A 22,821-nucleotide genomic window follows, 5' to 3' on the forward strand; every position below is an offset into this window, starting at 1 on the left:
AGTTGACTCTGAAAATCCAATCAGTTTTACACGTTGATTCAACATTATCACATTTCATTTTTGTTGTTGAAATGTGGAAACAATGTTCAAGCAGTTTTTGCCCAGGGGGCAGTCTCAACCTGCCCAGCTGCCATAAATGCCATAAATTGTCCATCTTTCACTTAAACAATGGGGATGAACCAGAATGATCCGTTTTAGACTACACCTACTGGAATTCCTTACAGTCTTGTTGTTTTCAGTAAAAAACCTTTAGAGCAGGCTCAACTTGTCTAACTGCTCAGGTCACTTTCCCCAGGCAATAGGGCAACCTTTAGTCCCTGCTACAACTAAGTTTAACCTCTGCCATAGAAATAGACTGAATATAGCGGGCTTGAAACCTCTAACCCTGGCATTTTGACTGGTAAAGTCATGGGTGCACACGCAATGGTGCCAGTACCTGGTACTGTGATGCAATAATTTCCATGGTAATGTAGAATGTTCATTCAAATTATGTTAACTGATGTGACTCGTGGAATATAATGTATTTTTTCTAATGTCAGTTGAGTTTAATCAACAAATCACAGTACATATTGATGGGTACACTTTCTGCTTTTACTTCCTGCTTTGCTCCAATGGCAGCGTTTCCCAAACTCCGTCCTCACGACCCCAAGGGGTGGAAATGTTGGTTTTTGCACTAACATCACACAGCTGATTCAAATTACCAAAGCTTGATGATTAGCTGATTATTTGAATCAGCTGTGTAGTGCTAGGGCAAAAAACAAAACGTGCACCCCTTGTAGTACCGAGGATCGAGTTTGAGAAACCTGTCCTATAGGTACATTCGCAATTATGCCATCATTTTATTAATTCTCTTTATATGGCCTCTGCTTTATGAATACGGGCCATTCATGGCTCCCCTCCCCTACTGGTGGCAGGTAGCCTAGTGGTTACGCCTCGAACCCACCTACAGTGTCATTGCACAAAACACTATCCAGCACAGTGGAGGCTGCTGAGTGGAGGACGGCTTATAATAACGGCTAGAATGGAGTGTTATGATCCGTCCTCCCCTCAGCAGCCTCCACTGACACAGCATCATCTGGATATGTGTTCAACAAAAGTTCAACATTCCCCTTCTGCTACCATTTCTGTCAGGCCGTCTTCACATACAGTTTGATGCATACGTTCGATAAATCCAAAGTTTGCACCACACGGAACGCACTGCAGCGTTCCAGGGGAAATTAATGTACCTTTGGTGTACCAAACTGCAAAGATGCTGTCGGTGTGATCGAGGCATTAGAGCATTGGGCCAGTAACCGAAAGATTGCTAGTTTGAGTTGCTGAGCCAAATAGGTAAAAAAATCTATCAATTTGTCCTTGAGCAAAGCACGTAACCCTAATTACTCCAGTGTTGCCATCAATAATAGCTGATCCCTGGTTGTGACCCCATTCTCTGTAGGATATGCAAAAAAACGTTTCCATTTCACACCAGATGAATAAGGAATGGGCACAACATGAATCAGTGTAATCCCTGGGATATGAGTCCAAAGGTTAACCCAGTATAGGCTAGGAAGAAATGAGGTTCCAAAAACAGGCAGTTAAAGGCGGAACTGTTTTTATTCTGTGCTTATTTTATAAGGCTGTTGTAGCTGTTGTGTTTCACTGAATAGAGAAGAGGTGGGCCTGTCTACTGTAATAAAACGACTACTACTTTATCACAAGTAATAAAATGACATGTCATCAAAGCTCAGTAAAAGCAATAAATGCAATATCTCCAGAAAGATGCTGAGACAGGAAGGTGGCATGGCGGTCCTTGTGGGCAAATGTTGTCATCAAAGTCTGGCATTCTCTGGATTTATGGGGCTTTCAAGACAACTGGGACCTCTGAAAAAAACAAGGTTGAATCATGACGTCAGTGATCTTCAGGTCTAGAAAGAGACCCGAGTTCCCGACTTGGAATTCTGAGTTGGATGACCGTTCAAAACGTATTTCCCAATAAGAGCTCTTTTTGTTTTAGTTCCTAGTTGTCTTGAACTCACTGAAGTCTGAGATTTCCCAGTTCCGAGTTTTCAGGTGTTTTGAATGCGGCAGAAGTCATGCTGGATTGACAGCATGAATGACCAAGACTTAGACCACACACACACTCTACTGAATAGCAGGCTAGTAATTTCTTTGCAACGCTTGCCGTTAGCCGCCACTGATTCCTTCCAAACCACTCATTGTTGAATTTGCTATTTCCAACTTTTTGTGTAATGTTTATGAGCATGATACGTTTTATCTATAATTTCTCTTCATATGACAAGGATTGAAAAGGATTTACCAGTAGATTGTCAAGTTTATTCATGATGACTTCTAGCTTGCTAGCTAAGATTTTGAAGGTATGATGTTGACATGATTAGTCCAATCAAAGCTACAGTAGATATAATGTGATTTAATGTAATTTTATCTGTGGCCAATGACCTTGAGCCTTCTTGAATGGGCACTTCTAATGTAACTCTATGGCAGCACCCAAGGTGCTTGAATTTTCAAGCTCTCCCCTTAGAATTTGTGGTGACGTAGTGTCCCCATGAGTGACAGAACACTGAGCCAATCATGGCGCATCTAGAGAACATTACCAACCCCTACACCGTATTTTCTGCTGGCTGCCCCACCACCACAGAAAGCACTGAGCTAGGATGAAACACCTACATTTTGGAGCTGCCTTACTCAAGAAAGCAAAAAAGAGACCATGTTCGTATGTGGCTTTATTAACTCAATTATTATTTTATTTGTTTGCAAACTGATATGTGACGCATGTTATTTTGGTATTAATATGTAACACAGGCAACAACATCTTATTTTTTGGCTTAACAGATGGGTCTCGAAACAGGGTCTGCCCCCACCTGCCCTGAATGATGGGTCGCCACTGAAATGATGATACATCGGTTGCATCAGTGTACTTCCCCCACTTGCGCCACTACAGCCGGAGCTGCTCACGTGACGCAAATGTTGTCCTCCTATTTGTTTGCTTACGTGCCTCTACTGCCACGCCTTCTTACTCGGAGAGATATATTAACCTGTTGACCATTTAAGATCCAGTCAGTTAGTTAAGAATACACATCTCCTTAGGACTTTACGCATCTAGGCTTTTTACTGACTAACATGGAGGAGCAACGGTATCCGGTTAATGTCCGACTGATTGGAGTGATGCACAAGGAGAAAAGCAAAGTATGGATACTTGATGCATGTAATATTACTGCTGTTGTTATGGGATATTATTCCAGATTTCTGCATGAGATGTACAACTATTTTTTTATGCCTGTTAATTAATAATTTCCCGAAAATTGTTGATTCTTGTTTGCTGTATTTTGTGAGTCCAATTAACTAAAACATTTTATTTTTGAATTTGGCATAAATTATTTTACCAAAGATTTAATTGATATTTATAACTTATTTCAAATGTCCAGATGTACATGACATCGGTGCTTTGGTCAGATCAGAATGACATCATTGTTTACAGAACCTTCAAGGACTTCAAGACACTTAATGTAAGTTACATCATCAACTACAGTTCAAATTGTCTGATCTAATGTAGGCTACATAAATGCAAAATATAATATGTAGCCATGCTTTTCTTACTTATGCCAAACTATTTATCCAAAACAGGAACAAATGAAGAAGAAATTCCCACCTGCGAACCCACTTAAAAAATCGGACAGAATTATTCCTAGATTTCGAGGTAAGCCTGTTTTACTTTTAATATCACGTTGCCGGTTGATGTCTATCATTTGTATCCTTTAATAACTAATAAGTAATTCATTAGTAATCGTCGTATATTCCTTCATCAGACTGGAGGATGAAGATTAACACAAAGAATAATGGTCCAAGCAAGTCGATGGTCCAGCTCAAGTTTTTGGAGAAATACTGCAGCGAGCTCCTCAGCTGTGACCCGCGAGTCTCACAGTGTCCTGAACTCATCCGGTACTTCCACCCGAAGGACCAAGATCTACAGCCAGAGTTTGCCAAGAATAGGTAGATTATAGTGAGAATTACGCACATTGCTTAGGGAATACCACTGTGTCCTGAGCATTACGCACAAGTGGATCGATTTCAAACCCAGTGTCCCGTTATGTTTTGGTGATTTAATTCAGTACAATAAATAGTTATACATTTACAATGTGACTTCCTTCCTCAGTATCATGATCATGCCTTCAGAGGATTCCGCTGGACATGGCAAGAGTGTCAACATTGGCAACGTTACGCAGCCGTTCGTAACAGAGGCATACCGGTGCATGGCACCCTATGAGACCAAAGACACCAAGAACCGGCCGTTCAAAGTGGCCGTGGACGAAAACTTGGACGTGCTCATCAAAGACAAAGCAGGTGAGAGAACGTCTGCCTTTCGTAAAGTATAATGCGCACGTATTTTCCTTTGTAATGAACATGTAAAATCGCATCACTTTTAATCTCTGCATGAATGTATTGATTCTGTGACATGTAATGGGTTTGAGAGAGCTGATCATAAATGTCCATCACCAGTCTAACCCCTCTCCCTCTGCTCCCAGGCTGGTGGCTGGTGGAGAATGAGGACAAGCGTATGGCCTGGTTCCCTGCTCCATACCTGGAGAAGGTAGAGGGGGATGAGGAGGACGATAGTGACAGGTCCTATGGAGAAAGTAAGAGACCATCATCTCTTACCCCTTACACATATGTATTTATGTTTTCTATAGACTGGGAGGGGATCATCAGGGGTACTGTGTGCAAAAATGTTCACATCAACAAATATATAACACATTCACATATAGCTGATGCACCAGCGTCAAGACATATACACTGCAAATACTGTACTGTGCATGTACTGCAAGGTGTGGACCACCACTGACAGTATATTGCCATATATTGATGTTGCACCTATCCTAACATTCTGAATCGCCCACAAATAGGTGTGCTGTACAGTGCTGTCAGAAGCTACAAAGCCACAAATGGAGACGAGGTGTCTGTGGACATTGGCTCAGTGGTGGAAGTCCTGCAGAAGTCTGACAATGGCTGGTGGCTGATCAGGTATGTTACTGAACAACACCTGTCTGACTAAACAGAGAGAATACAGTAGCTATAGCTGTAAAAGAGAAGCATGACTTCCAGACTGTCGGAACCATGGAATCCAAATGATTACAACTCATACTAATTCTATGGTCAGATGGCAGCAAATGCATTGAGAGAATAGGAAGTGAATGTGAATTGAAAGTCATGGTGCAGACAGGCATGCAGAGTATCATTGCCCGTCCATCACATATCATGCAGGAACAACAACGCTGCTGTAATTCTCTCACTACATCACAAGTCATCATTGGTTGATTCTGAACAACCCAATACCAGAGATAGCTGAGCCATTGTCTGCTCAATGCTCTTTTGAGACAACCTCTCAGCGTGTTCCGTCCCTATCATTAGAAAACAGTTGGTAGCTTCCCCTTGGAAGTTGACGGATGACTGAATTACTTAGCTGTTATCTTTTCACTGAATCAAATCCAAAGATTCTCTTGACAATGGCCGTGTCCAAATAGCCAATAAGGTTCTATCTGCAAAAGTATTATTTGATAATTGGCTTTAATGTCCTGAATCCTCATTGGTTTGAATAGTATCAGCAATTTTTATATTTTATTCATTTGAACTTCACAACATTAATGGGGGTATTTAGAGTACTATATACGTAGAGAACATTGAACAGAACAAGGATATGTCAATAACTACATTTTGACAAAAATGCAGATAGAACCTTCCAGACATCAGTTCAACGTCTAGTTTTGATTTACATTTGGTTGATTTGTCATCTAATGTGAATTCAACAAAAAATGGTTAAACGTTGGGTGAAAAAAATACAAAATTCCCCTACGTTGACTTTTTTCAAATCCAATCAGTTTTCCATGTTGATTGAACGTCATCACATGGAATTACATGGAACAACACTGATTCAATCAGTTTTTGCCCAGTGGGTTATAATCTCAAGTTCTGAATTAGTTTTTTACTGCATACCTTATTACTAAACAGTATGTTCAAAATAGTATGTAGTAAGATTAGTACACAGTATGTAGTTTAAGTAGTAGCCAAGCCATATTTCGGACACGGCCATTGACTTGTCAATTTAAGTGAAAGCTAGACAGACAAATGTGTACAAAGGCCACAGACTTGTCGTCTATCATTACCTAGGATAACATATTGTCCCAAGGCTTTGACAACATTGGGATTTCTGTTATGAAATCCAAACTCATGTCAGTTTCCAATTTCTCACTTCTTCTTTCTCCTCTTGACAGATACAATGGCAAGACCGGCTACGTACCTGCCATGTACCTGCAGCCCTACAACAACCCTCGTGTCCGCCTGGCGGCTCTCAACCTGGCCCAGCTGCAGGTCCACGGCTCCAGCTCTGACCACACGCTGGCCGGACACTCCCACGAGCGCAGTCGTTCCCAAGGCAATCTCCTACAGCTACCCGGCTCCAGTCCTTCCACACCAAATCAGCTCAAGCCTACCGACAAGCTCAAGTCTCATTCTTTTAATGTTCTATCTGTGCCTCGGCCTAGCCCTTCACCTGTGATGGTCACCACCCCCGCCCTGGCATACCCTAGCAAGGGCACTCCAACACCTACTGTCATGGTGGAGGTGGACGGGGAGGTGGATAGACACAAGCGCAGCCTCGCTGGCAGCAAGGGCAGCATGGGAAGTGAGGGCAGCATGGGAAGCGAGGGCAGCGACTTCAGCTTCAGCGACGACCTCAGTTCGTCGTCCTGCAGCTTGTCGCTCAACCTGAGCCACGCCGACATGGACGAGTGTCTCAGGCGCGCCCGCACACCGCCACCCATGGTGGTGGCCGACCGCCTCAACCCCAACAGCGGCGTGTCGGAGGGGAGGATGGTCCACGGAAGATCTGACCCAAACCTGTTCAAGATGGCCCCCACCACCCCCAAGGTGCCCCCCAGGCCCAGGGCGCAGGAGATCCTGATGCGCTGCACTACCGTCACGCGCAAGAACGCCTCCAAAGCCAAGCTGTCCCCAGCGCCTGCTGTGATACTGAGCCGCTAAATTGGAGCAGTGTTGACCCTAAATGGTGGTGGGTCCAGACCCACTGGTGAGTCATGGGTAGCCAGTTCCTCCTTAGCCCTTTAAAACCGAGGGTGAAGACTGGGTTGTGGCCAGGACTTGTGGTGTGGTGTCTTGATGGGTTCCAGGAAGAATCCAAAGGCTTTAGCACAGAAAGTCACTGTACTAGAAGCCCAGAAGACAGACTGAGACTTATCCGTTATGAAGTTACCTGAACATGATTACACTGTGACATGGTTTACAAATGTTTAACTGCCTTGGGGCTGGTCATGTAACCATGAGTTGTGATATGAGAGGAAGAATCATATGTTACTGTAATAGTCTGAGTCACATATTGAGTCTTTATTTTTTTAATGTGGAGGTTTACTTCTTGCTCTGTTCGTCAGGCCTACTTCCATGCACCTGCAGATGAATACTGATAACTGCATTGTAGACATTATTTTAAATGCTGTCTGTTAATTCAGGATTCATTTTGTGGATGAACAAATATTAAGGTTGGGGGTTTACTGTCATTTGTTTACGTTCCTGTTTTAATGAAGAATTTTTCTTAATGTGAAAAGTCAGGTTTTATACTGGTGTAAATAAATATTCAGTAGCAATTTAGATAGGCTTGATAGAAAACAAGAAAACATTTCTGTGATTGTCATGAATTAGTGCCTTCTGTTAAATCCAAAAATGTGTTTTCATAGTATGGCCTTTTAATCTAGGGATCTCTATTTTTCCATACTGGAAAACTGTTATTAGTAACTATGGTTGATTCCATATCATATTGTACTGCAAACTGCAACAAATTCTAATACTAAAATAACTAGCAACTATAGTTGATTCTATATCATGTTGTACTGCAAACTGCAATAAATTCTAAAATATCATACTAAAATAACTTGTCCGCCTCTTTGAATGGAGAAAATATGCTGATTTAAACTTAACAGGATGTTGTGAGTGTGTGGCATACGCCGAGTGCCCTACAGATAACACTGGTTCCACCTCTTTTCATCCATAGCAAAGCACCCACTTTCTGTCTTGGAGTCACCATTTCTATCCACCACTAGCTTACTATTAATCATACTCTTATACTGTTAGAGCTCTCCCTGAGTCCACTGGCTTATACTGTTAGTGCTCTCCCTGAGTCCACTGGCTTATACTGTTAGAGCTCTCCCTGAGTACACTGGCTTATACTGTTAGAGCTCTCCCTGAGTCCACTGGCTTATACTGTTAGAGCTCTCCCTGAGTCCACTGGCTTATACTGTTAGTGCTCTCCCTGAGTCCACTGGCTTATACTGTTAGTGCTCTCCCTGAGTCCACTGGCTTATACTGTTAGTGCTCTCCCTGAGTCCACTGGCTTATACTGTTAGAGCTCTCCCTAAAGTGTGACAGAAATACACAGGGTGACAATCTGCTGGTCCAGCCTGTTAAGTCTGGGGTGAAAAGGTCAAGCCTACATTCCTTAACCACATTATTAGACTAGTCCAGCCTGTTAAGCATATTGCTCCTATGGGAGTTGGGAGCATTATGCTCCTATGGGAATTTTATGTTAAGCATTCAAACATACTCTATTACATGAACATATTGGTTGATGGTTCAAATGAATATGAAAAAACACAATAATTACTTCCGCAAGGCACACATTTTATTCCAGATGCATTTGTAATCATGACAAACAAAATATGTTACATAAAGGAGGCGTTTGTTTTTGTTTATGTGGAAGAGCAGGACTGCACAACAATGAACAAATATTAAAATTAATGAGCACTGGTTTCTGTTGAAGAATGGGGAGGAAGTTACGGGTAGAGCCTCGACAATTCCTGACCTGTAGTAGCAGGCTTCCACTAGGTACCAGCAGCAGGCTTCCACTAGGTACCAGCAGCAGGCTTCCACTAAGTACCAGCAGCAGGCTTCCACTAGGTACCAGCAGCAGGCTTCCACTAGGTACCAGCAGTAGGCTTCCACTAGGTTCCAGCAGCAGGCTTCCACTAGGTACCAGCAGCAGGCTTCCACTAGGTACCAGCAGTAGGCTTCCACTAGGTACCAGCAGTAGGCTTCCACTAGGTACCAGCAGCAGGCTTCCACTAGGTACCAGCAGCAGGCTTCCACTAGGTACCAGCAGTAGGCTTCCACTAGGTTCCAGCAGCAGGCTTCCACTAGGTACCAGCAGCAGGCTTCCACTAGGTACCAGCAGCAGGCTTCCACTAGGTACCAGTAGCAGGCTTCCACTAGGTACCAGCAGCAGGCTTCCACTAGGTACCAGCAGTAGGCTTCAATTAGCTCCCAGAGTTTTTCCTGATCAGTTAACACGGTTGCCACTATTTATGAGAAATGACACGGTTTTCCAAAATGGCTGCCAGCCAGGCCTATCGACCTCAAAACCAGTTTATTATAAAAGGTCATTCGGGACCTGTTCTCTGTCTGTCAGTGTCTATCAAGCCACACTGTTGCTCCAGGCAGTGGTCCATGCTGAAGGAGATTCCCGCAGGTTCACACCCAGGCATCCTTAGTGGGCTTGGTGTCAGAGAGTCTCCCATCAGCTAATAATTGCCTGGAGGGGTGGAAGGGAGGCTGCAGACAGGAGGATCTGACACTTGGCCATCTTAGCCTCTGTTTGGTCTCCCCGGTCCTCCTCTCCTGAACTCTCCTCACTGCCAGAGTGATGGTTGCCATTTTCTTTTCTGTTCTGTCCATTTTCCACCCTTTGTCCGCTGACTGAGGCTTTCCTGGTGATACTGACTTCATCATCATCCTCCTCCTCCATGTTGGCATCTTCCTCGAGACCACCATCCTCCTCCGCCACTCCCTCATTCCATCTCTGCTCTCCATTCCCCTGTTCCCTAGTCCCATCTCCACCTTCGCCTGGTCGCTTGTCAATCATGAACAGGGGGTGTGGCACCTGAAGAGAGGCAGTGTCCATCTCCTCATCCTGCGAGTCCATACTGTAAAAGGATATGACATCACACATCAGCAACCAACAACAAAGGAGGTCAAATATCCATTTAATTCACGTGTCACACAGACCCATGTTTGCTCTGTCATATTTCCTAAAGCTGGACTCTAGCTGGATTCTTATTGGGTCTTAAGACCATGTTGAAGAATTAGGTTCTGCTGCATACTTCCTATCACATCATACATTGGGGTACTGCAGAAGACATTATCTTTATGCTTGACCCATGACAATGACTTTCTAGATAATGACTTCAAAGAATCATTCTTCAAACCTGTCCCATTCTTCCAGAAGTTTCAGTGTTGATGTACCAGATTGGAGTTTACGTTCCATGGTACAGTATGTGATTGTACAGGACCTGGTTATTGCTGTTAACATTCCTCAATCAGTTTGTTATTCATCATTACAGTGCTGGCAAAGCTTATAAACTGTGTCCCAAATGGCACCCTATTACCTATGTAGTGCACTACTTTAGACCAGAGCCCTAGTGAAAAGCAGTGCACTTGTATATAGGCAATAGGGTGCCATTTAGGAAGCAACCATAGAGAGGGAAATGTGGGTGTGTGTGTGGTTTCAGAATGAAATCTACTACAGTACTTACAGTAAAAACATCAGTTTGGTTACACAGGCATTGGTCTCAAACCACAGATATGTGAAAGTTCTCTCTCTTGCCCAGATTTATTCCTATGAACAACAACAGCCATTGTTCTAGACTCAGATTAGATCTAGAGCAACCTTCGCGTGCCATACTGTCAACGCTGATAGGTCGGATGACTGTGTCCTGCTACGAAGTTACTTAGAAGCCTACAAGGAAACATGAAATCAAATATGTCTTTCACTTCAGAGAAGCGAATCCTAACTATTGCTTAAGTTGAATTTCCACTTCAGTCAATGCATTGATATTGATGGAAGACTAAGTGAAAATTTGACTTAAGCGTATGTTAGAATCTGTTTTAGGGGCGAATCCTGTCATCACCATCAATCCCTATTAAAATAAACTCAAAACAATGCAATTTATGTGTTTTTTATTCTGAATCTTTCTAAAAGCAATGCATTTGAAGAAAACATTTGAAAGTCATTGGGCAGGGCTGTATAGCGTTAGTATAAGCCCTGGATTGTGATTGGTGGCTGTTGTGTTTAAGGTCCTCCTCACCTGACTGGAGCTCCTGTCACTCTCATCTTCTGCCACATGTAGTCCAGGAACATGGAGGCCTGCAGCAGACGGCCTATCCTTTGCATGTGTCTCTCTGGGGGGACAAACAGGGTCAAATCAAACAAGGGAACTGTATCAACAAACAAGTAAAGAGGCGCACACACAATCAGCGGACACCATCACACACACACAATCAGCGGACACCGTCACACACACACACAATCAGCGGACACCGTCACACACACACACACACAATCAGCGGACACCATCACACACACACACACAATCAGCGGACACCATCACACAATCAGCGGACACCATCACAATCAGCGGACACCATCACACACACACAATCAGCGGACACCATCACACACACACAATCAGCGGACACCATCACACACACACAATCAGCAGACACCGTCACACACACACACAATCAGCAGACACCGTCACACACACACACACAATCAGCGGACACCGTCACACACACACAATCAGCGGACACTGTCACACACACACAATCAGCGGACACCGTCACACAATCAGAGGACACCATCACACACAATCAGCGGACACCATCACACACAATCAGCGGACACCATCACACACACACAATCAGCGGACACCATCACACACACACAATCAGCGGACACCATCACACAATCAGCGGACACCATCACACACACACAATCAGCGGACACCATCACACACACACAATCAGCGGACACCGTCACACACACACACAATCAGCGGACACCGTCACACACACACACACAATCAGCGGACACCATCACACACACACAATCAGCGGACACCATCACACAATCAGCGGACACCATCACAATCAGCGGACACCATCACACACACACAATCAGCGGACACCATCACACACACACAATCAGCGGACACCGTCACACACACACAATCAGCGGACACCGTCACACACACACACAATCAGCAGACACCGTCACACACACACACAATCAGCAGACACCGTCACACACACACAATCAGCGGACACTGTCACACACACACAATCAGCGGACACCGTCACACAATCAGAGGACACCATCACACACAATCAGCGGACACCATCACACACAATCAGCGGACACCATCACACACAATCAGCGGACACCATCACACACAATCAGCGGACACCGTCACACACACACAATCAGCGGGCACCATCACAAACACACAATCAGCGGACACCATCACACACACACAATCAGCGTTCACCATCACAATCAGCGTACACCGTCACAATCAGCGTACACCGTCACACACACACAATCAGCGGACACCGTCACAGACACACAATCAGCGGACACCGTCACACACACACAATCAGCGGACACCGTCACACACACACAATCAGCGGACACACACAATCAGCGGACACCGTCACACACACACAATCAGCGGACACCGTCACACACACACAATCAGAGGACACTTTCTCTGGCATCAGTGGTTTGATTCCTTCACTATTATTCAGAAATTAAAACATCATACATCATTAGCACAGAGGTAGCGGTCACGTCTGGCGTGAGTCTATACATCAATGTGACTAACACACACTCCTCAGTCCCACTCTTCCCCTCCTCACCAGTGTAAGGTATGAGTCCCTCCAGGTGTGCGCGTGCTCCTTGGTACTGGAGCAGCTCTTCAGGGGAGAGGTGTGTGAGCATCACCTGGATCACAGCCTGGGCGTCCAGACAGCTCCGGGCGTTGGTGTTCCACACAGCAGAGTAGCGCAGCATAGACTCTGGGGGGGAGGGAGTAGAGAGAGTCAGGGTTAGGATTACACACCCCATTACCATACAGACCTTTATCACGGACCATTATCACACACGGGCCATTACCATACACAGACCTTTATCACGGGCCATTACCATACACAGACCTTTATCACGGACCATTATCACACACGGACCATTACCGTACACGGACCTTTATCCCGGGCTATTACCATACACAGACTTTTATCACGGACCATTATCACACACGGACCATTACCATACACGGACCTTTATCCCAGACCATTACCGTACACAGACCTTTATCACGGGACATTACCATACACAGACCTTTATCACGGGCCATTACCATACACAGACCTTTATCACGGCCCATTACCATACACAGACCTTTATCACGGGCCATTACCATACACAGACCTTTATCACGGGCCATTACCATACACAGACCTTTATCACGGCCCATTACCATACACAGACCTTTATCACGGGCCATTACCATACACAGACCTTTATCACGGGCCATTACCATACAGACCTTTATCACGGCCCATTACCATACACAGACCTTTATCACGGCCCATTACCATACACAGACCTTTATCCCGGGCTATTACCATACACAGACTTTTATCACAGACCATTATCACACACGGACCATTACCGTACACGGACCTTTATCCCAGACCATTACCGTACACAGACCTTTATCACGGGCCATTACCATACACAGACCTTTATCACGGGCCATTACCATACACAGACCTTTATCACGGGCCATTATCATACACAGACCTTTATCACGGGCCATTATCATACACAGACCTTTATCACGGGCCATTACCATACACAGACTTTTATCACGGGCTATTACCATACACGGGCCATTACCATACACAGACCTTTATCACGGGCCATTACCATACACAGACCTTTATCACGGGCCATTACCATACACAGACCATTATCACGGGCCATTACCATACACAGACCATTATCACGGGCCATTACCATACACAGAACCTTTTTTACGGGCCATTACCATACACAGACCTTTATCACGGGCCATTACCATACACGGATCTTTATTATACACAGACCTTTATCACAGACCATTATCAGGTGGCTCCATCACTATATTGAATACCCACCAAGCACAAAACGTTTTCAGAATGTTCTGCAACGTAGTAAAAAGTGTTTTTTTGGGCCAGCTTAGTATATCCCAATCCTTTCTGAGCTCACCTTTCTGGTCCTGGCGCAGCTTCAGCACAGTCTTCTCCAGCTGCTTAGCACCATCTTCCCCCTGGCGGATCGCTAGAGGCCACACAGTTAAGTCACGAGGTCACAGACAGTGCACACAGAGTAACCCACATCAGATATAGAAGCCTACGATCCTAGCATACATAACCAGTGTCATGGCACACAATACATAACCTAAGTTCAACGGCCAGTCTATTAAATAATTACATAACTAACTTTCCCTACAAACTGCATTACTTTTGACCAGAGCTCTATGGAGAGCAAAAGTAGTGCACTAGATAGCAAATAGGGTGCCATTTGGGATGCAACCTAGTACGCATCATGACCTAAGTGACCCATCCCGTCTACAACCCCATTCTAGACCCTTTAGTGTCAGTATCACGGTCCATTGTTATTCCAATACAATGACCTCTGACCAATCCTTGACGGTCAAACATGGAACCCAGTCTCTCCCATCCAGTTGTATTAATGGATTTTAACACTAGAAGTGCTGAGGCAGTCATTTTAACTACACATGAATTTAAAATGTGTGTATATACATATACATATATACACACACACACACACACACACACACACATACATACATACATATATACACACTGCTCAAAAAGATAAAGGGAACACTTAAACAACACAATGTAACTCCAAGTCAATCACACTTCTGTGAAATCAAACTGTCCACTTAGGAAGCAACACTGATTGACAATAAATTTCACATGCTGTTGTGCAAATGGAATAGACAAAAGGTGCAAATTATAGGCAATTAGCAAGACACCCCCCAAAACAGGAGTGATTCTGCAGGTGGTGACCACAGACCACTTCTCAGTTCCTATGCTTCCTGGCTGATGTTTTGGTCACTTTTGAATGCTGGTGGTGCTCTCACTCTAGTGGTAGCATGAGACGGAGTCTACAACCCACACAAGTAGCTCAGGTAGTGCAGTTCATCCAGGATGGCACATCAATGCGAACTGTGGCAAAAAGGTTTGCTGTGTCTGTCAGCGTAGTGTCCAGAGCATGCAGGCGCTACCAGGAGACAGGCCAGTACATCAGGAGACGTGGAGGAGGCCGTAGGAGGGCAACAACCCAGCAGCAGGACCGCTACCTCCGCCTTTGTGCAAGGAGGTGCACTGCCAGCGCCCTACAAAATGACCTCCAGCAGGCCACAAATGTGCATGTGTCTGCTCAAACGGTCAGAAACAGACTCCATGAGGGTGGTATGAGGGCCCGACGTCCACAGGTGGGGGTTGTGCTTACAGCCCAACACCGTGCAGGACATTTGGCATTTGCCAGAGAACACCAAGATTGGCAAATTCGCCACTGGCGCCCTGTGCTCTTCACAGATGAAAGCAGGTTCACACTGAGCACATGAGCACATGTGACAGACGTGACAGAGTCTGGAGACGCCGTGGAGAACGTTCTGCTGCCTGCAACATCCTCCAGCATGACCGGTTTGGCGATGGGTCAGTCATGGTGTGGGGTGGCATTTCTTTGTGGGGACGCACAGCCCTCCATGTGCTCGCAGGAGGTAGCCTGACTGCCATTAGGTACCGAGATGAGATCCTCAGACCCTTGTGAGACCATATGCTGGCACATGCACATTTGTGGCCTGCTGGAAGTCATTTTGCAGGGCTCTGGCAGTGCACCTCCTTCCACTAAGGCGGGGGTAGCGGTCCTGCTGCTGGGTTGTAGCCCTCCTACGGCCTCCTCCACGTCTCCTGATGTACTGGCCTGTCTCCTGGTAGCGCCTGCATGCTCTGGACACTACGCTGACAGACACAGCAAACCTTTTTGCCACAGTTCGCATTGATGTGCCATCCTGGATGAACTGCACTACCTGAGCCACTTGTGTGGGTTGTAGACTCCGTCTCATGCTACCACTAGAGTGAGAGCACCGCCAGCATTCAAAAGTGACCAAAACATCAGCCAGGAAGCATAGGAACAGAGAAGTGGTCTGTGGTCACCACCTGCAGAATCACTCCTGTTTTTGGGGGTGTCTTGCTAATTGCCTATAATTTCCACCTTTTGTCTATTCCATTTGCACAACAGCATGTGAAATTTATTGTCAATCAGTGTTGCTTCCTAAGTGGACAGTTTGATTTCACAGAAGTGTGATTGACTTGGAGTTACATTGTGTTGTTTAAGTGTTCCCTTTATTTTTTTGAGCAGTGTATATATATATATATATATATATATATATATATATATATGCCATTTTTAAAGCCATTACCGTTCAGTCCTTGACTTTTCCTAAATAAGTATTTTTAACACACGTATGTTATATGTTGTTAGAATTTCAATATGGTAAACAGAATGTGTTCCATGTAGTTTTAAGAGGACATGTTGTTTTGGAGCTGCACTAGTGTGTTGACTATATACACATGATGTTCCCAACACCAACATGCCTAAACACTGAGTATGTGAACACTCCTGTGTTTATAAACTGTACCTTTATTTAGCTCAGAACCTGATCTCTCTCAGGCCATGTTCAATAGGCACGAGACGGAGGTAAAGTGTTCCGAAACGGGCTGGTACTATCGGAACTTGTAAAATAAGAAATTATATAATTTTTGTTGTGCAACGTTTTGCCCTAATGAACACCACCCAGTCTCTCTCATCCATGATCAATACAAGGAATGTCTAAAACAAGTATGTTCCAATCTTCTTTGTTTCGATAAACAAACACGAAAGTGCACCTATGCACAACTATCTATGTTTTGGCTCAGAAGAAGGTCCATGTAGGGAACATAAAGGCCTGGAATGTGGGTAGAGTGATTTGGTCCATTTAGTCTATTTGCCTCTAAGGCCTTGGTGTCAGACTGTCAGTGGACCTGTCTGTATGCAGGTCACGTCATCCATTAACTTAATGACAGAGAGGTTTAGAGAGTCTGAACTGGTTACTGAGTAATGTTGCTCTATGTAGTCCTCGTTATGTAGAGTTCCCACAGGTCTAGTCTACACTAGTGCCTGGAGGACTGGGGGAGTACTACAGAGGAAACACTAGGATAATAGGTAGTGACAGAGTGGAAGGTGAGTGACAACATTAGCAATGTGGAATCCAGCAGCTATTTCTGGAGACGTGAGGAAGAATCTGGAGGATCAACATGCTGTATGTACAGTGTGGAGAAAACATGTGAGAGACTAGAGACAGAGGGTAGAGAAATGTACCTTTGATGATGTGGAGCACGGTGTGTGAGTGTGTGTGGATGTGTAGTAGGATATAGAAGAAGCGCGAGAGGACAGAAGTATACCTTTAATGACTTTGAGTACAGTGTGTGGCTGGTCCAGGGAGATGGCCAGGCCCAGAGCCTTCAGGTACTTCTTCTCATGAAGCAGGTTAGACAACTCCTGTTTCCTGCACAACACAACAACACACCACTACATCTGAAAGTAGAAAAACCGGGGCTGCGTTCATTACGCACAAAACAGGACTGAGACAATGAGGGACCACCTGGATTTTTCCAATAAGAAACGCACATTTTTGTTTCCAATTGCAAAATGTCTTAAAACGTTAGCGTGTCCTAATAAACACGACCCAGAAAAGACACACAAACATGCGAACAAAAGCGCGCATTCACAACTCCTATGGTAATCACTATGTTTTTCGCTCTCTCGCTCTGGCATCAGTGGTTTGATTCCTTCACTATTATTCAGAAATTAAAACATCATACATCATCTGCACAGAGGTCAGTCCATAGGAGTTGCTGTCTTCACCTAAATGTTAAGGAATCAGATGAAGTGGCGGCGACGTTCAGAAGCAAGATATAATACACGCTCATTGTGACACACCAGCTCTTTATTTAGCCGGGGGCTGTTTCCTTAAGACGGAGGTACAATTTCTGCAGAATTACCGCAGCCATTAGCTCAGCTGGGTGGTCCATGCACAGAGGCACACTACACTGTATGAAAAACCAGTGGTGGGTGGACAGTCTTATCAATCCCCGTGGTTATCCTTACATATGGTTCCAGATAACAGGTCGTGACTTTTAAAAGGAACACTAACAGGTGGGCCAAAGGGAAGACAACATTTCTATGTCTGGACCTCCGCCTGTGTGTGTGTGTGTTTAGAAGTATGTAAATAGAACATGTTATCCCCCTGGACTTCTTTCCAACATGGCCTCTAGTGTGGTTAGGCAGTGGGCAAACATTGGTCTAACAAACCCTTGATCTGTAGATATTTATCAGATGTTGGAAGGAGCAGCTGGGTCTACAAAGTGGGTCATAGTGTTAAAACTCAGAATACTAACCCCTCACCAACCACGACCCGAAACTAAACCACTGACCCTAAAGTGAACCGCTGATACTAAAATTAACCACTTACCCTAAACTGACCACTGAAAGTAAACCAAATTCCAGTTCCAAATTGTCCTCATTGAAAAACATTGATGAATTGGAATTTCAGTGCATTTGCTGAACCACCTACATGTAAAACCTATATATGCAGACTGTATGTCCCAAGCAAACATCACAACCACAACATTTGTGTTTGTGAGCACAATGCTCCAACCAACTGAACTATATGTACTGAAGGATGTTTTAATGTCCAGTTGATATCTGTATTGAAGGATGTTTTAACGCCCAGTTGATTTCTGTATTGAAGGATGTTTTAATGCCCAGTTGTTATCTGTATTGAAGGTGAAGGATGTTTTAACGCCCAGTTGATATCTGTATTGAAGTATGTTTTAACACCCAGTTGATATCTGTATTGAAGTATGTTTTAACACCCAGTTGATATCTGTATTGAAGGATGTTTTAACGCCCAGTTGATATCTGTATTGAAGGATGTTTTAATGCCCAGTTGATATCTGTATTGAAGGTGAAGGATGTTTTAATGCCCAGTTGATATCTGTATTGAAGGTGAAGGATGTTTTAACGCCCAGTTGATATCTGTATTGAAGTATGTTTTAATGCCCAGTTGATATCTGTATTGAAGGATGTTTTAACGCCCAGTTGATATCTGTATTGAAGTATGTTTTAACACCCAGTTGATATCTGTATTGAAGGATGTTTTAACGCCCAGTTGATATCTGTATTGAAGTATGTTTTAACGCCCAGTTGATATCTGTATTGAAGGATGTTTTAAACGCCCAGTTGATATCTGTATTGAAGGATGTTTTAATGCCCAGTTGATATCTGTATTGAAGGTGAAGGATGTTTTAATGCCCAGTTGACATCTGTATTGAAGGTGAAGGATGTTTTAATGCCCAGTTGATATCTGTATCGAAGGTGAACTCACTTGAGTATCTGGTCTTCCTGCTTCGCCTGCTCCTCTGCCTGCTCCACCTCTGTCACGTCCTACAGGGGAAAGGCACACACAACACATTTATCATGTCACTCATTCAATTTATACAACAACATAAGTCTGGCTAACAGTTCTAGATTTGCCATACAAATATACCCCAGTTTTAAATACATATAGCATCTAGTTTAAAACTTAACCCGAATCGCTAGACGATCTAGGATGGGTGTGACAATAGTTGGAATAGTTAGAGTACCAAGACACTCCCTAAACTAGTTTACATTAACTCAGTATTCACACCTTTCATTAATCCTTTTCATAAAGATCTGAAACGCAATGGACATCACGACCAAGTTCAAAATCCAGTCTGGTGTCATTCCTGAATCATTCTTGGCATGAAGTGGCACACGAGGCATTGCCTGGTTTCATTAGCTTTGAGGCACACTTATGTAACAGACTGAATTCCCATCTTTCATAATACAGGCAGGTATGTTGCATACAAAAGGATGGCCGACTATCTCCATGACAAGTATTTACCACTGCATCCTGGCAGAGGGAGGTGTTATACTGACAGCATGAAGACCTTTATTCAGCTGAAGGCTGCTTCCTTTATGCAGAGGTCACTCGCGTGCACACAAACACGTGCTTGCACACACACCTGCCAACTCCTATGGTCATTGTCATATTTTTTCCTCTCTCTTTCTGGCTTCAGTGGTTTGATTCCTTAACTATTGTTCAGAAATTAAAACATCATACATCATCTGCATAGAGGTAGCGGTCACGTTTGGAGTTACTATGACAATAGGAGTTGTCGTCTTCTCCTAAACATCAAGGAATCAGATGGCGGTAACATGCAGCACATGATACAGTACACAATCATTGTCACACCAGCTTTTTATTTGATGTTTCCTTAAGGTACAATTTCTGTAGAATAACCACAGCCATGAGGCTTCCAAATCATCATCATGAAACCTGTTACCAATGCCTAGGGGAGTTATACCTGGAAATGACATGGTACTCACTGTGAGGTTAACAGGAAGTAATGCAATGGTATGAGCTCTTTCCATGACATAGACCAAAGAGAAAGTTAGTGTTTGATAAGATTAGACTCTCTCAGGGGACCCTATTTAAATTTTAGAGGACCCCAAGTTTGGGAACCACTTCACTCCCTGCTTGCTTCAATGCTTCCTCTCTCTGTGCATCTCCTTTGCCTCCTTCATTGCAGCCTGACTCACCACCGTCTCACTACAAAGAACATTTATTTTGTTATGAGAACGTATAGTAGCCAATCTTTTAATTAAAGCTAGCTTAATTTCAGTCAACTACTCCTGCTGGAGGTCAGGCTCTGTTCAACGTTAGCTTCTAACTTCATCCTTCTAGCCAGCTAGCTACCTGGCTAATAGCCAGAGGCATTGAGCTACATAGCTAGCTAGACATCTGACTGAAGTATCAGCGACTATTTACCAGTTGTACACTCATTCTCTGAGAGTCAGGGGGGGGTTGTTTGGTGGGTGTCTGTTGACACGGCAGGAGTTGAGGGATGTTAAAATAATTTCCACTGTCAGCAGAGTCTCTCCGCTACTTGGCACTGTAGGTCTGGGCTGAGGTAGTTGATTTCACCCCTCGGTCTATGCTATGTCGTGGGTAGTGTTTCCCATTGGACAGAATAGTGAATGAATGCACTGCTAACAAGGCAAATCTGGGGGAGCAGGCGAACAAAACGAGAATACATGAATCATAATTCCAGTCTCTCACAATAATTACATTTTTTAAAAAAGGTTATCAAACGCTATTTCACAAATAAAAAGCTGCGTAAACGGCGTTTACCCTCCACTACATCCTTGGTTGGGTCTGGCAAAACCCAGACATAAATGTCAATATCTTGCCAGGCAGGGTTGAATCTACATTTGCCCGCCATTTTAGCTATCAATGTGACGTTTGGTGGCGCCTAATCAGTCAGTTCTGTACCTGACTGGCTAAGAGGCAGTGTTCATTTTTATTTTACCTTTATTTAACTAGGCAAGTCAGTTAAGAAAAAAATCTTATTTTCAATGACGGCCTAGGAACAGTGGGTTAACTGCCTTGATCAGGGGCTAACAACAGATTTTTACCTTGTCAGTTCGGGGATTCGATCTTGCAACCTTTCGGTTACTGGCCCAACACTAACCACTAGGCTACCTGCCGCCCAGTGTGGGTGGAATGAGAGAGCTCACCTGGCAACCAGAGCACGAGACACTGCCTGGAAATTAACTTGCAAGACCAATACATTTTTCCAATATTTTTCATATTTCATCATTTTCTGTTCTCCTTTCAGTACCAACTTGAGAAAACTTCAGATTTTCAAGGTATTCCAGTACTTCAAGCACCTTGTGTGAACCTTGTTGGACTCAGCCAGGACACAGGAAATGGAGCTAGCAACAGTGTTGCCAACAAATTTTCAGGATAAGTTGCTAGAGACAGGTTGATTTGTTGCTAAAAGTTGCTAAATGACGTTGTGATGTCATTGCGTGATAACGTAAAACTGCGTCATTACGTAGAATACACAATAACGTTACTCAAATTGACTGGCCATCTCGGCAAAAAAACTATGATTTGACATTTGTTCAGGTACAGACTCCAACTCTTTTCTGTACATTTTTGATTGAGGAATGTTGATTGATGTTGTAAGTTTTGTTCAAGATCAAACATTCGTGACCAACTATATTCATTGGGTTTGGCTCGTCGAACCCGTACTACTGCTGCTGCAGTCAGCCAACAATGATTTGCAATTTGCTGAAATTGCTGCTGGCTGGGCACGAGCTGAGCGCCTGCTGCTGACGTCACTCACAATCCACTTTTGCAGCCAGGCACGTGTGTTGTGACTGAGTGTGTGACAGAGAAAATCGTTTTTGGGTCATTTAGAGGGAAAATGCGTGCATTTTAGCATTTGAGTCACTTTTCAAAAGTTGCTAAAAGTTCCAAATACATTTTTTAAAGTAGCTAAATTTGTTGCTAAGTGCTGTTTGAAAAAAAAAGTTGCCAGGGTAGTCTGAAAAGTTGCTAAATCTAGCAACAAAATTGCTAAGTTGGCATCACTGGCTGACAATGCTCCTATCACAAGTTTTTATAGGGGCAATACAGCTGGTTATCTACTCATTTACAGGTAAGAGTGTGACTAATAGCATTTCTAGTAATTATATTTCTATGGTGTCAGTACTGGTGGAGTTACCCACGCCTGAGTTCTGCATACTACATTACTCTCCTGCCCAAGGCCTTGTCCCTCATGGATCTACTCCAGGTAGGTACGCCTTGTTCTAAGGCCTTGTCCCTCATGGATCTACCCCAGGTAGGTACGCCTTGTTCTAAGGCCTTGTCCATCATGGATCTACCCCAGGTAGGTACGCCTTGTTCTAAGGTGTTGGTGGGAGATGTCAAGACTTTG

General features: G+C 44.0%; 2 protein-coding genes across 3 annotated transcripts in view; one reads left to right on the top strand and one right to left on the bottom strand.

Moving 5' to 3' along the window:
• The first annotated feature begins 3,036 nt into the window (after positions 1-3,036).
• On the top strand, positions 3,037-7,938 carry LOC129833782 (NADPH oxidase organizer 1-like). Of its 2 annotated transcripts, none has more exons than XM_055898585.1 (8): positions 3,037-3,183; positions 3,423-3,503; positions 3,622-3,694; positions 3,804-3,987; positions 4,151-4,338; positions 4,521-4,631; positions 4,899-5,016; positions 6,264-7,938. In XM_055898585.1, exons 1-8 carry the CDS (start codon positions 3,118-3,120, stop codon positions 7,030-7,032), a joined length of 1,590 nt encoding a protein of 529 aa, XP_055754560.1. In that variant the 5' UTR covers positions 3,037-3,117; the 3' UTR covers positions 7,033-7,938. The 2 variants fall into 2 exon arrangements, with proteins under 2 accessions (XP_055754560.1, XP_055754561.1); XM_055898586.1 differs by having other exon boundaries at positions 3,113-3,183; positions 3,476-3,503.
• A 720-nt stretch (positions 7,939-8,658) lies between these two features.
• The window catches only part of LOC129833791 (transducin beta-like protein 3), a 28,777-nt gene continuing 14,614 nt past the window's right edge, over positions 8,659-22,821 (bottom strand). Inside the window, exons 18-23 of the mRNA XM_055898597.1 lie at positions 19,398-19,456; positions 17,413-17,516; positions 14,144-14,215; positions 12,751-12,909; positions 11,139-11,232; positions 8,659-9,977 (exon numbers count right to left, since the gene is read on the bottom strand). Coding sequence (XP_055754572.1) covers positions 9,572-9,977; positions 11,139-11,232; positions 12,751-12,909; positions 14,144-14,215; positions 17,413-17,516; positions 19,398-19,456 — 894 coding nt within the window. The 3' untranslated portion in view covers positions 8,659-9,571. The remainder of the gene's footprint in view (positions 9,978-11,138; positions 11,233-12,750; positions 12,910-14,143; positions 14,216-17,412; positions 17,517-19,397; positions 19,457-22,821) is intronic.

The sequence above is a fragment of the Salvelinus fontinalis genome, chromosome 34 (genome assembly GCF_029448725.1).
Source record: "Salvelinus fontinalis isolate EN_2023a chromosome 34, ASM2944872v1, whole genome shotgun sequence".
Lineage (NCBI taxonomy): Eukaryota > Metazoa > Chordata > Actinopteri > Salmoniformes > Salmonidae > Salvelinus > Salvelinus fontinalis.